The sequence below is a fragment of the Lepus europaeus genome, chromosome 3 (assembly GCF_033115175.1).
Source record: "Lepus europaeus isolate LE1 chromosome 3, mLepTim1.pri, whole genome shotgun sequence".
In the NCBI taxonomy this organism is placed as follows: domain Eukaryota; kingdom Metazoa; phylum Chordata; class Mammalia; order Lagomorpha; family Leporidae; genus Lepus; species Lepus europaeus.
In genome coordinates, this window is record NC_084829.1 from 32445204 (window position 1) to 32457702 (window position 12499).

The 12499-nt window shown below is 48.9% G+C and overlaps 1 protein-coding gene across 1 annotated transcript; it reads left to right on the forward strand.

Annotated features, from left to right (window-relative positions):
- Nucleotides 1-612: 612 nt before the first annotated feature.
- Nucleotides 613-7973, forward strand: LOC133756480 (butyrophilin-like protein 1). Its single transcript, XM_062187159.1, has 6 exons — nt 613-691; nt 1090-1476; nt 6979-7260; nt 7371-7571; nt 7827-7847; nt 7939-7973. Exons 1-6 carry the CDS (start codon nt 613-615, stop codon nt 7971-7973), a joined length of 1005 nt encoding a protein of 334 aa, XP_062043143.1.
- The last annotated feature ends 4526 nt before the right edge of the window (nt 7974-12499 follow it).

The following is a 12499-nucleotide window of genomic DNA, read 5'->3' on the forward strand; positions in this document are numbered from 1 at the left end:
AGGGTCTTCACGGAGTGAGTGGACCCCCAGCCCTCTCAGTCAGGATGGGATGAGGTTTGTGGGGCTGAGGCTCTAGAAAGGCAATGGGGCTCCCCCAACGATTACTTGTCATTACAAATTTACTACCAGTCACTCACCAATAAAGTGAGCGTATAGGATCACTCTATTGTGATGTTGTCTATTGTCTATAGAGTTTTTGGGTCTTTAATTAATTGATTAATTTTAAAAAAAGATTTATTGACTTATTTGAAGGCTAGAGATACAGACAGAGAGAAGGAGAGACAGACAGATCTATCCACCGATCTACTCCCCAAATGGCTGCAATGGCTGGGTCTTTGCCAGGCTGAAGCCAGGAGCCATGAGCCTTCTCTGGGTCTCCATGTGGGTGCAGGGAGCCAGGCACATGGGTCATCCTCCACTGCTATCCCAGATGCATTAGCAGGGAGCTGGATCGTGGAAGTGGAACAGCTGGGACATGAATCAGTGCCCAGATGGGATGCTGCTGTCACAAGTGGCGACCTAACCTGCTAGATGGAAAATTTGTGCTGAAGTGTACCTTGAATTCAGTGGAGAAGAAAATTACAGACAGAAACAATGAACTTAGGGGTCGAAATGGGGAGTTTCCTGGTGTGGCTGAGTGACCCAGGAGCTCTGAGGGAGGACCCCGGGGTGCTCTGTGCTCAGTTCCCAGGTTTGTCCTCCCCAGGCCAGGTTAGAGCCATGGTGGTTCATGATCAGGAGAGCCAGCTCCCTGGAGACTGCTCACAAACACTTAGACATTGTTGGGGTCACCCCAGACCGAGTGAGTCAGGAGTTCTGGGTGGGACCTGTGATCTGTCCTGTGGATTCTGGGGCACGCTCAAGGTGGAGACTCCCTGTGTAGAAATTTCTTCATGGGACACTCTGGGGCCAGGGGCCAGGCTCACGAGGGCGTCTGTGACATCCGTTCTGGGCCACCACCTGTGGTCTGAGGATCTCATCCAGATTCAGTCATCACGGCTCAGTTCCTCGGGCATTGGGGTCACCTCTTCCAGCACCTGTTCCTGGTGCCTGTTCTTCCCCCGTGGTCTGTGTGTCTCTGCCCCTCAGCCTGTGTCTCTCAGTTCTCAGTTTGTTCTGTGTTCACAGATGAGTTCCAGGTGATTGGCCCCTCAGAACCCATTATGGCAGAGTTGGGTGGTGAGGCCACTCTGCCCTGCTACCTGCTTCCGCCAATGAATGCAGAGGACATGGAGCTGCGGTGGTACCGCACCAAGTTCTCAGAAGAGGTGTTCGTCTATCGGAACCACCAGGAACAGCACAAGGAGCAGATGCCCCAGTACGCAGGGCGGACCTCACTGGTGAGGGACCTCCTCACCCAGGGGCAGGCTTCCGTTCGCATCCTGAAGGTCCGGGCTTTGGACAACGGGAGGTACACCTGCTTCTTCCAGAAGGGAGGCCGCTATGCAGAGGCCATTCTGGAACTGAAGGTGGCAGGTTAGTGGCTTGATCTCTGTTGTACATCTACACCTTGGGGTTTGGGAGGAAACTCACGTAATTAAGCCTTTCATTTATATGTGCACGAAAGGCAGGTCACTCGCTCATTCTTTTTTTCTTCAATATAAATCTTGTATATGGAGCCCTAGTGTAGGCCATGCCTTGTTTTGGGTCCAGGGACTCATCAGTGAAGCAGATTCTTGCCCTGTGTAGTTTATGATCTGGAGGATGAGGGAGAAAAAGTGAAATAAATGACTGGTTGGATGCTGTTAGAAGGGGATAATTGCTAAAGGAAAAAAAAAAAATGAAGAAAGCCAAGTGCGACAATGAAGGGATCAGGATACGGGGTGGGGAGTGAGGGCAGCCCCTGGTGTTACATGGGGATCGGGTGGGGCCTGGTTGTCTATCTCAGCACAGCTCAAAGGAAGTGGGTGTCTCACCAAGTGGATATCTGGGGGCTCAGAGTTCAGTGCAGTGAGGCACCCAGAGAGAAACCCTTGGCATGGGAGCAAGTCTGCTGTGCTTGGAGCATTCAGGAGGCACTGTGGTGAGTGGGGGTAGTGACGTGGGGATGCAGGAAGTGCCAGTAGGACTGCAATAAAGAGGTAGATATTCCTGGACTAGCACTGCCTATACTGACCAGGAAAAGGTCATTAGGCATAGACACTTGTGCTGGCCCCAAGAGCCCCCTTTGGACTGGAATGTGAGCAGGCAGGGGTCACACACAGCACAGCAACCATGGCCATTCACAGTGAACCAGGTAGTCCTTGCACTGGGTGTGTGGTCCATGAGGGGCACAGATCCTGGGGTTTGGGGGGAGGAGGGGGATGAGTGCAAGGAGGAACCCAGGTCAGTGCAGGTGCTGGGTGTTGTGCTGGGGTCTGCATGCAGGAGGGGAAACTTTAACAGAGCAGGGGTGGGAGTACTGACTGAGGTGGCTGGGAGGAGGGTGAGAGGGAGGTGAGCAGTGGGAGGCGTGGAGAGCAGTTCTGAGGAGGAGAGGACGACTGTGTGACCTCAGACAGCCACAGTGGGGTGGGGGCAGGGGCCAGACGTGGGGGAAGTCCAGAAAGCAGACCCAGCTGAGTGAGCGGATCTGGGACACAGAGGGTTTGGAGGGGCAGCGGTGACTGCAGAGCCTGCCAGGGGTTTGCACTGCTGTCTGTTCCTCAGTGGTGGGAATATTGGTAACTGTGTGTCAAAGACGCTTTCCTGTAGTAACTGTATAAATAAACCAGTGGCATATGGCAAAAGATATTTATTCAATATTGGCATTGAGTGATTTAAACTAATCTGGGTTGGCTTTGGCTAATATCAGGTGGGTTTGCTCACACACTGTTGGTCTGGTTGTGGAAATAAAACCAAAACCAAGGTTCTTTCCAGCAATCCTCTTTGCAAAGGAACTGGAGAAAGACAACAATTTGGTCAACAAGAACCAAACCAGAACACATTACACATCACAGCAAATCCATAAGGGATTTCAAAGACAGAAAGAAATCTTTGTGTGTGTGTGTGTGTGTATGTAGCCAAGCAGATATAATATGCATTACACACATTTAGAAAGTTTTATTTTGTTATGCATCTGGGTGTTTGCTTCACACCATGGCACCCAAGGGCAGAGTGGGTATGGGAGGGAAGAAGCAGATCTTTAAGAGAATGGAGAGCCCTGAAGTTCCACCTGTGCATCGTCCTGGGGCCGACACCATTACTGCCTTGTGACTTTGGTCTCCTGCTACTCAGTGGCTTCATTTGAGGCCTCAATGGCCCTGGGTTTAGTCTGGCAGTGTGTGGGGCCAGCTGCCACTCTCTGAGCTCTGTGGCATGGGCAGCCTTCTCCAAGGATGGGGCCTTGATGGGTGGGGCGGGGACCTCACATGGAGCAGGGCATGCAGAGCACCTCAGGGTGGGTCCTGCTGACAGCCACCGGGCAGATGCTCAGCTGCTCCTCCCTCCACGTCTGGTCCTGCTGGGATCTGCCCCAGTCTGGACCTCTCACCCCCATGAGTGAACGTGTGGGTCCCTGGCCCATGGCAGAGTGTGGTGCCCCAGCACAGAGCACAGTGAGCAATGGGCGGTGCTGGTAGGAACAGTGGCTGATGCAGTGATTATAGCCGCTGATGTGGCCCTGGCTGCTGGGCCCTTGGTGGCTCCTATCAGGCTATCTGGCCACTGTTCATGCTGCAACAAGGGCCCAGGCCCTTTAGAACTCCAAGGGTCTGAAGTGAGGGTTGTGGAATAAATGGCCTAGAATATGAACAAAAGTTTCATTTGTTTATTTTTTCTAATTTTAAAGGCAAGCAACAAAGAGAGAGGCAAAGAGACCTCTACATATTCACTTCCCAAATGCTTACATTAGTTGAGGTGTGGCCAGGCTGAAGCCAGGATCCCAGAACTCCTGAGTCTCCCATGTCGGTGGCAGAGACACAAACACTTGTTCCTTCACTCGCTGGTTCCCAGCGTGCATATCAAGGAAGCTGGATTGGAAGCAGAGGGGACTGGAACCCAGGCACTCTGATATGGGATGTGGGCATCTCGTGCATTATGTTAACTGTTGCACCAAATGTCTTCATCCATGTTTTCAAAATAAACAACAATTAATCCTCAAATAAGAAGACTTGAAGCAGATATAATACCTACTTATCACACAAAGCTCACCCTAAATGTACCTAGTAATTGTAGTGGCTATCTATCTTGGTTAATAGGCTTTATCTGGAGGGAAAACAAATTTCTATTTTTTCAAAGATTTATTAATTTTATTTGAAAGGCAGAGATAGAGAAGGTGGGAGGGAAGATGAGAGAGAGAGAGAGAGAGAGAGAGAGAGAGAGAGAGTTGTTCTTACATCTGCTGGTTCACTCCCCAAATGGCCTCAATGGGCCTGAGCCAGGCTGAAGCCAGGATCCAGGAGCTTCTTCTGGGTCTCCTACATGAGTGCAGGGACCCATGTATTTGAGCTATCTTCAGCTGCTTTGCCAGGCACATCAGCAGGGAGCTGGATCAGAAGTAGAGCAGTCAGGATTCCTACAGGTGCTCATATGAGATTCTGGGACTGCAAGCAGAGCTTAACTTTCTACACCTCAGTGCAGCTGTACTTGTTCTATTTTTATAATAGAAGTAATTTTACTTGCTGAAGTGAGGCTCTGATGCTTCTGCACAAAGGAGGAGAAAGGATGCTGTCTTCTTTGATGCTTGCAGTTCAATGTGCTGTCCCCCAGGTTTACGAGGATGATATTCTTGGGTCATTAAGCTGGCCAAAGGCCTATCTGCCTTTCAGAATGATAATATTTCACATAAGAAGTATTCATAGTCCTCAGTGCTCTAAAGTTAACGCTCTGAGAAAATGGAGGAGAGGGGAATTTCTCTTATTTTCAACAGGGAGAATGAGGTATCCCACCCATCAAGGCCCCATCCTTAGAGAAGATTGCCTATGGCACTTAGCTCAGAGAGCAGCAGCTGGCCCCACGCACTGCCAGACTAAAGCCCAAGGCCATCAAGGCCCCAAATGAATGAGGAACCCCAGAAGTGGAGCAGGGGTCGGCGCTGAAGCGCAGCAGGTTAAAGCCTTGGCCTAAAGTGCCGGCATCCCATATGGGTACTGGTTTGAGTCCCAGCTGCTTCACTTCCAATCCAGCTCTCTGCTGTGGTCTGGGAAAGCAGTAGAAGATGGCCCAAACCTTGGACCCCTGCACCTATGTGGGAGACCCGTAAGAAGCTCCTAGCTCCAGGCTTAGGATTGCCGCAGCTCTAGCTGTTGTGGCCATCTGGGGAGTGAAACAGCAGATGGAAGACCTCTCTCTCTATCTCTACCTCTCTCTGTAACTGTCTTTCAAATAAATAAAAATAAATCTTTAAAAAGGAAAAAAAGAAGTGGAGCAGCCATGATTTGAAGCGGCCCCCACATGGGATGACTTCACTGCAGGCGATGGCTCTACCTGCTATGCCACAGTGCCGGCCCTTGTTCCCATTTCTTGACTGTCAGCTGTCCTAGGACAGCATCTCTTAGAGAGGCTGGGTGACCAGCAGTTCCCAGGAGTCTCATCCTGCAGTGGCTGCCCCAAGTCTGTCCTTCCTAAGGCAATGGCAGAGGCAAAATCAGTGACACAAGTGCTTTTCAAACCTCTCCTTAAGTCACATTGGTTAGTCTCTCATTGGCCTCAGTGAGTCACATGAACAACCTCAGAGTCAGAATTTGAAGGAACTAAAGCACAGTGGAGGGCCAGCTTACCCTAAAGAAGGATAAAGTACACGGGTATTTAATACTCAATTTACACACATAGGTCACAATTGTGAACTCAGTTCTGAAATTTTGAGTTTTAATTGTATGTAAAGGGAGTCAGCACTGTGGTGTAGCAGGTAAAGCTGCCTCCTGCAGTGCCAGCATCCCATATGGGTGCCAGTTCATGTCCAGGCTGCTCTACTTCTGATCCAGCTATCTGCTATGGCCTGGGAAAGCATCTAGGATGGCCCAAGTCCTTGGGCCCTGCACCCCTGTGGGAGACCTGGAAGAAGCCCCTGGCTCCTGGCTTCAGATCAGCACAGCTCTGCCCTTGTGGTCATTTGGGGAGTAAACCAGCAGATGGAAGACCTCTCTCTCTACCTCTGCCTCTCTGTAACTGTATATTTCAAATAAATTAAAAAAATCTTTAAAAAAATTGTATGAAAGGAAGCCTGCTAGAGATAACTCAGGGATGTGCATATAAGGGAAGGGAGTGGGGATACAGAGATGTTGACTGGTATAGTTTTAGAAATGATTTACAAAGAAGGCAGTGGGAATCATAGCAGGTACCCCAGCAGGTGCAATAGAGACAGAGATCACCCATCTGCTGGTTCACCCTCCAAATGCCCACAAGAGCCGCAATGGCTCAAGTGCTCTCCAAGCTTCTGCTTAAGTCAGGCTAAGCCACTCTTTCATTGAGGAACTTGGGTCACACGACCAACCTCAGAGTGCCAATGTGAGGGGACTCCAGAGTGTGTGGTAGAGGGCTAGCTCTATACGAAGATAGGCAAAGTAAAAGGGATTTTAATAAACAGTTCATCACATATGACTCAACATTGTGTACTAAGTTCTGCAATTTTGTGTTTCAGTGTCTGTAATAAAACCGGCAGAAATAACCCAGGGGTGTGGAATGAGGGCAGGAGTGGGGACAGGGTTGTTGACTGGTGTAGTATTGGAAGTGATTTACAGAGAGAGGCAGTGGGAACCATAGCAGGTGCCCAGGAGTGAGTGAGTGAGGAGATCAGAGGTTCAGGATGGAGCCCTGGGGTCAAGCTCCTGCTCCTGGTTTCTCTGGGCCTCAGTCTTCCCATATGCAGTGTTGAGGAGAAAGCCCCCTACTCTGTGCCCCCAGGGGTCCCAGGGCTCTTTCCCCTCCTTCAGGCCACGCCCTCCCATGGACTCTCCAGAATGGAACACAGTGACTCCCCTGTAGCTGAGCCACACCCAGACCCTGCTGAGGGCCCTGGGCCAAATGGTCTCCAAGGTCTCCACAGCTCCCCTCTTGCAGGTCTGGGCTCTGCCCCTCAAGTGCACATTGAAGGGCCAGAGAAGGACGGGGTCCGTGTGGTGTGCAAGGCCTCGGGCTGGTTCCCGAAGCCCCAGGTGCGGTGGACAGACCTCAGCGGGAAGAAGTTCGTGGAGTTCTCTGAGGCCCATGCCCAGGACACAGCAGGGCTGTTCAGCGTGGAGGCGGCTCTGGTGGTGAGAGACAGCTCTGCAGGGAGTGTGAGCTGCTCCGTCCTCAATCCCATCCTGGGCCAGGAGAAGGCGATGGCCGTGTCCATCCCAGGTCGGTGCTGCTTCTCATTCCTGGCAGGGCTTGGGAGGTGGAGCTGGCATCCCTGAGTGTGGGGGGTGGGCCTGGGTGCTCCCCTGACTGGGTCTCTGCCTGGGCCCCAGAGCCCTTCTTCCCGCAGGCCTCTCCCCGGAAGGCAGCTTTTGCTGGGATCCTGACGGTGCTGGGGCTCCTGCTCTTTGGGGCTGGCTGCTTCACCAGGAGAGAGCACTCTGCAAAGCTGCAGGAGAGGCAGAGACAGGAGAAGCTGCGCCGGGCTAAGGAGGAGGACCAGCGGGCAAAGGAGGAGGCACTGAAGGCCAGAGGTAGGAGGCCAGGGGCCAGGCAGGGCAGGGTAGCTGGTGCTGAGAGGAAGGATGCTGGGAGATGAGTCTGTGGGTTCTGCTCTCCAGAGCAGGTGGCTGTGGAGACCCAGACAGGACAGCTGGAGGCTGGAGCTGTGCGTGGGTCTGGAGTAAGAACTTTTCTTGGATACAGATGTGGTCTTTCCTGTGGGTTCTCCAGGCACACAGTCTCCTTTCCTTAGGCACAGGAGTTCATGATGCTTTACTCTCTTTCAGATGAGCTCCAGGCAGAACTCGGTAAGCTCTGCTCCCCCTCCTGAACTCTCCCTGTTCCTTTGTGGTGGACGCTTGGGGTCTCAGCTCACCTGTTCCCTGTGCTGCTTTTCAGATCAGAGGAAGACAGCTTACCTGGCTGGTGAGTGACTCTCCAGATGCCCTGGCCTCCTGTCCCACCTGTGCCCGCTGTCCCCTCCTTGTTTCTGTCCAGGCACAGACATGTGGGCCCCTCGTTGGTGCAGCAGTGGCAGCAGTGGTGGCAGAACCCTGCTCCCTGGGCTCTCTCACATCTGGGTGACTGCAGTCTGTGCTCCATGATGTGTGTGCAATGATGGGCATGGAGTCTGTCTCCATCCTGGGTCTCTTTCCAGTCCTGGCCTGTGCCGTATATGAGAATTGTTAGTGTTTTAGCTTCCAATGCTATAGCTCTTGGGCAGCACCAGAAGGCATATGTCTGAAGCTGTGAGAGTTCAAAACAGGAGGGAGAGGAGAAAATGTGGTCACTGAGCTTGGGAGTGTGATTTCTGCCCCCTCCCTCCCTCCCAAACAGCACCCAGGGGGAGTCGTTCCTCTCTGGCTCCTCAAAGGTGCTGGTGAAAAATGAATGGCAGAGGACAGGGCTGCTGACCAGGTGTGGAGATGTGATGGGATGAGCTTAGTGCTTCTCATAGTAGGGATGCTTCTCTCTAGAGTATTTTATTCTAAAGTGTTATTGTGGTGTAGCCTGTTAAACATCTGCCTGGAATTCAAGCATCCCATGTGAGTGCTGGTTCATGTCGTGGCTGCTCCATTTCTTCCAACTCCCTGCTAATGTTCCTAAGAAAGCAGTGGAGATGGCCCAAGTACTTTGGCTACTGCACCCACGTGAAAAACCTGGAAGAAGCTCCTGATTTTTACTTTGTCCTGATCTAGCCATGGCTGTTGGTGCCATCTGGGGAGTGAACCAATGGAGGGAGGATTCTCTTTTTCTCCCACCCCCCTGTAATTTGCCTTTCAAATAAATAAATATATCTTTTTTTAGAAAACATTTTCTTAGGGAATGTTTGGCCTCTTAGACTCTAGAGTTGGCCTTATATCCATGTTATTTCTTTTTCCTCTTTTAATTTCCCACAATTTCTATAAAAACAAAACAACTCTAGGACTTCTCATCAGAAACCCTACAAGCTAGAAGGGAATGGCGAGACATAGCCCAGGTACTAAGAGAGAAAAACTGCCAGCCCAGAATACTATATCCTGCAAAGCTCTCATTTGTGAATGAAGGTGAAATTAAGACTTTTCATAGCAAACAGAAACGGAAAGAATTTGTTGCCACTCATCCTGCCCTGCAAAAGATGCTTAAAGATGTGTTACACACAGAAACACAGAAACATGGTCACCAATATGAAAGAAGGTAAAGGAAGGAAACCTCACAGCAAAAGATCACAGGAAGCTCAATTTCTCTTTGACATAGAATTAAACTCTGATGCTCTGTTAAAGCAATGTGTTAAAGTAATCTATTATGTTCTCTTGATGTCTGTTAAATTCTAATTGTTCAAAAACAGCTGAATTTTAATTAAGAGCTATGGGTTATTTAAATATGTGCTTTTTTCAAAAATTTGAATAATCACCTTGTAACAATGATCAAATTTGGTCTATGTTATGTCATGATTTTAAGAAATCTTATTTCAACCAGATATTTTGGATTTTGAGCCTTCTTGGCATTCTTGACAGGCATTCAAAAAATCAAAGTTTCAAACAATCTGGTCTCTAAAATTTCCAGTAAATCCTGGACTTTGGTTTTTCCAGTTGGGGGCCAACTGAAAAAATCGAAGGACCTATGTCTCTCATCTTATAGAGACACCAACTAATCAGTCTATCTGGAGTATATTAGAAGTACTGTCAAGATGTGATGTGGTACCAGACTTTAAGTTTCTATAATGGAAAATGCTATTAATACAAATGTTTGAGAATTAAAAAGTCTAATGATCTTGTGTTACTAGACATGATAGTTATCTTAATGAGAAAGCCCCAGAGGCTTAAAGGGTTAAATACTTGTAAAATCCTACAGGTGCTTTCAAAAATACTGTGAAGTAAGCAAGTGCCTCTTGTTGGTTGATGAGTTTATAATTTTAAACGTGGCGACTTAAAGTCTTTTGTCATCCACAGTTATATATGATCTGCTGCTCATAAAACTAAAGCATTGTTGGTTCTGTGTTTAGCTGTCCTCCTATAGGTTCCTATGGACTTTTTCCAGCCACTTTTATTGTATTCAGTACTTTGCGATGGCTCTGTAAACAGATGAAGCCAATAATGTATTAACAGTACCAACTGAGAGAAAGTATGGTTAACTGAGGTTACTAAAAAGAAAAAGCAATTCAAATCAATTGGCAATCTACAAAAAGAGTTAAAGATTTTAAAAGCTATTATTAAAATTGATATATTGGTCTATTATGCTATATTATATGTGTGTACATATTGTATGTCCACATGGGGAAATTTTATTAAGAGTTTTATTTTAAATGGCTTATAGATAAGATTGTCCATAAATTTAAGCTGCTAAAATCAATCAAAGATACATTTTAATTTGTGGGACCTGAATCTGTGTATCATATGTTTTAGACTTGTTGGTAGAAATTAATTTCCCACAATTTTCCTGCCAGGAAATGCTATACATTAATTAATTGCTATCAATATGGAGCAATTTGCTCTTTTTTGATTATTTTCACACAGATAGTTTTTGGTCCTGACCAACAGCACTGAGGGGCCAGTGACACAGGAGTCTTTGTTTGAGGTACAGGGCAGAGAGCTGACAGCCAAAAGTTACTCAGCAGTGGGGCAGGCGTGCAACTCAGCTGCCCTGCAGGCTTCTTGATCTGTGGTCAGGGAGTTTCCCATAATTCTCGCTGTCTGCACCTGCAGGAGGCCCCTCCTGTGCAGCCTCTCTCCTCCTGCAGAGTCTGACCTTCAGCACAGAGGGCAGGGAGGGCTGAGCAGGTGGTGTGGCTGTGGTCTCACCAGGGTGTGTTTCCTTTCAGCCTGGAGGAAGGTGCAGCTGTATGCTGGTAAGTGACGCTGATGGTTCCTCTGCCTCCCTGCCCTGCCTCTGCCCGCCCCTTCTCTACCTGTGGACTCAACTCCTGATGGGCTGGATGTCCCTGCTCTCCTTGTCAGTGTTGTAGCCTCCATGGGGAGACAGCAGGGACTCCTCCATGAGAACACAGCTCTGCTTCAGTTCTTGGCCCTTTGTCTAAAGCAGGTCATGGTTAGGGTTAGCGACACCTTCTTAAAACCCCTGTTCAACTGAACCTTGACATTGGAGGGGTGACCACAGAGAGTTCAGGTGGGAGGAGAACCTGCAGCAGGGCAATGACTGTGTAGTTGTAGACTGTGTAGACCGGAAGTGCTGGTCTCCAGATGACCCTGGGAATTGGGTTTCACTACTCAGGACTCAGATTATATGGTTGTGGGATCTATGTTCTTTTCACCCCCAAATTCTCACACTTTGTTCTTCCTGGCCCTCTGGAATATGGTCTTCTCTGCTTGTTCGTGCTCTAACCTGGGTTTCTTCCTCTAAGTATCAGTGGTTGCTGACGAATGAGTTAACTCTGAGTAAATGTTCTAAATCCAGGAACAGAGCCTCTGGGATGTTTGTGGACAGATTCTTGGGTTGGAGTCTCTGGTATATCTAGAATTGTATACAATGTTTGTGTACTCTGAGTAAGATTAGAAAAGCTTAGAATGTATTTGAAATGGGCAAGTGCCGTGGTGCAGCAGGTCAAGCCACTGCCTGCAGTGCCAAAATCCCATATGGGCACAGGTTCGAGTCCCAACTGTTCCATTTCTGATCTAGCTCCCTGCTGATGGGCCTTGGAAAGCAGCAGAAGATGGCCTAAGTGATTGGGCCCATGCACCCATGTGAGAGACCAGATGAAGATTCTGGTTCCTGGCATTGGCTCAGCCCGGTTCTGGCCATTGTGGCCATTTTGGCAATGAACCGGTGGATGGAAGATCCCCCAACCCCCACCCTGCTGTCTCTCTCTCTCTCTCTCTCTCTCTCTCTCTCTCTAACTCTGCCATTCAAATAAAAAAAGAATTCTTTTACAAAATATATTTCACAGGCAGAGAGTGAGAGCAAGAGTGATAGCAAGAGATAGTCTGTCTCCTATTTTGCTTCCTAACTGCTAGCAACAGCCATGGCTAGGCAAGGTCAAACCAGGAGTTGGGACCTCAATCCTTGTTCCCTCATGCATGTCAGCAATTCAACCCCTTAGTGCTGCCTCCAAGGGTCTTCACTGTCCAGAAGCTGGAGTCTGTAGTTTGAGCTGGGGATTGACCCAGATTCTTCAGTGTGGGTGGCAGCGTTTTAACCACTAAGCCAAATACCTGCCATGTCTAAAAAAATTTTTTTTGGAGTAAGTGTGAAGGACGAAGGGAGGGAGAGAGGGAGGGAGGGGAAGAGAGATAGAGAGAGGAAGAGAGTTAGAGAGAGAGAGAGAGAGAGAGAGACTGACTCTCATTGGCTGTTTCATTCCCCAAATATCCACAATGGCCAGGGACCTTTTGAACTGTGCTGGAGCCAAAGTCAGGAGCCGGGAAGCCAATCTAGATCTCTCACGTGATTGCCAGAAACGCAACTTGATGCATCATTTACTGCTTCCAAGGATGTGCTTTGGCCAAAAGTTGGAATTAGGAGC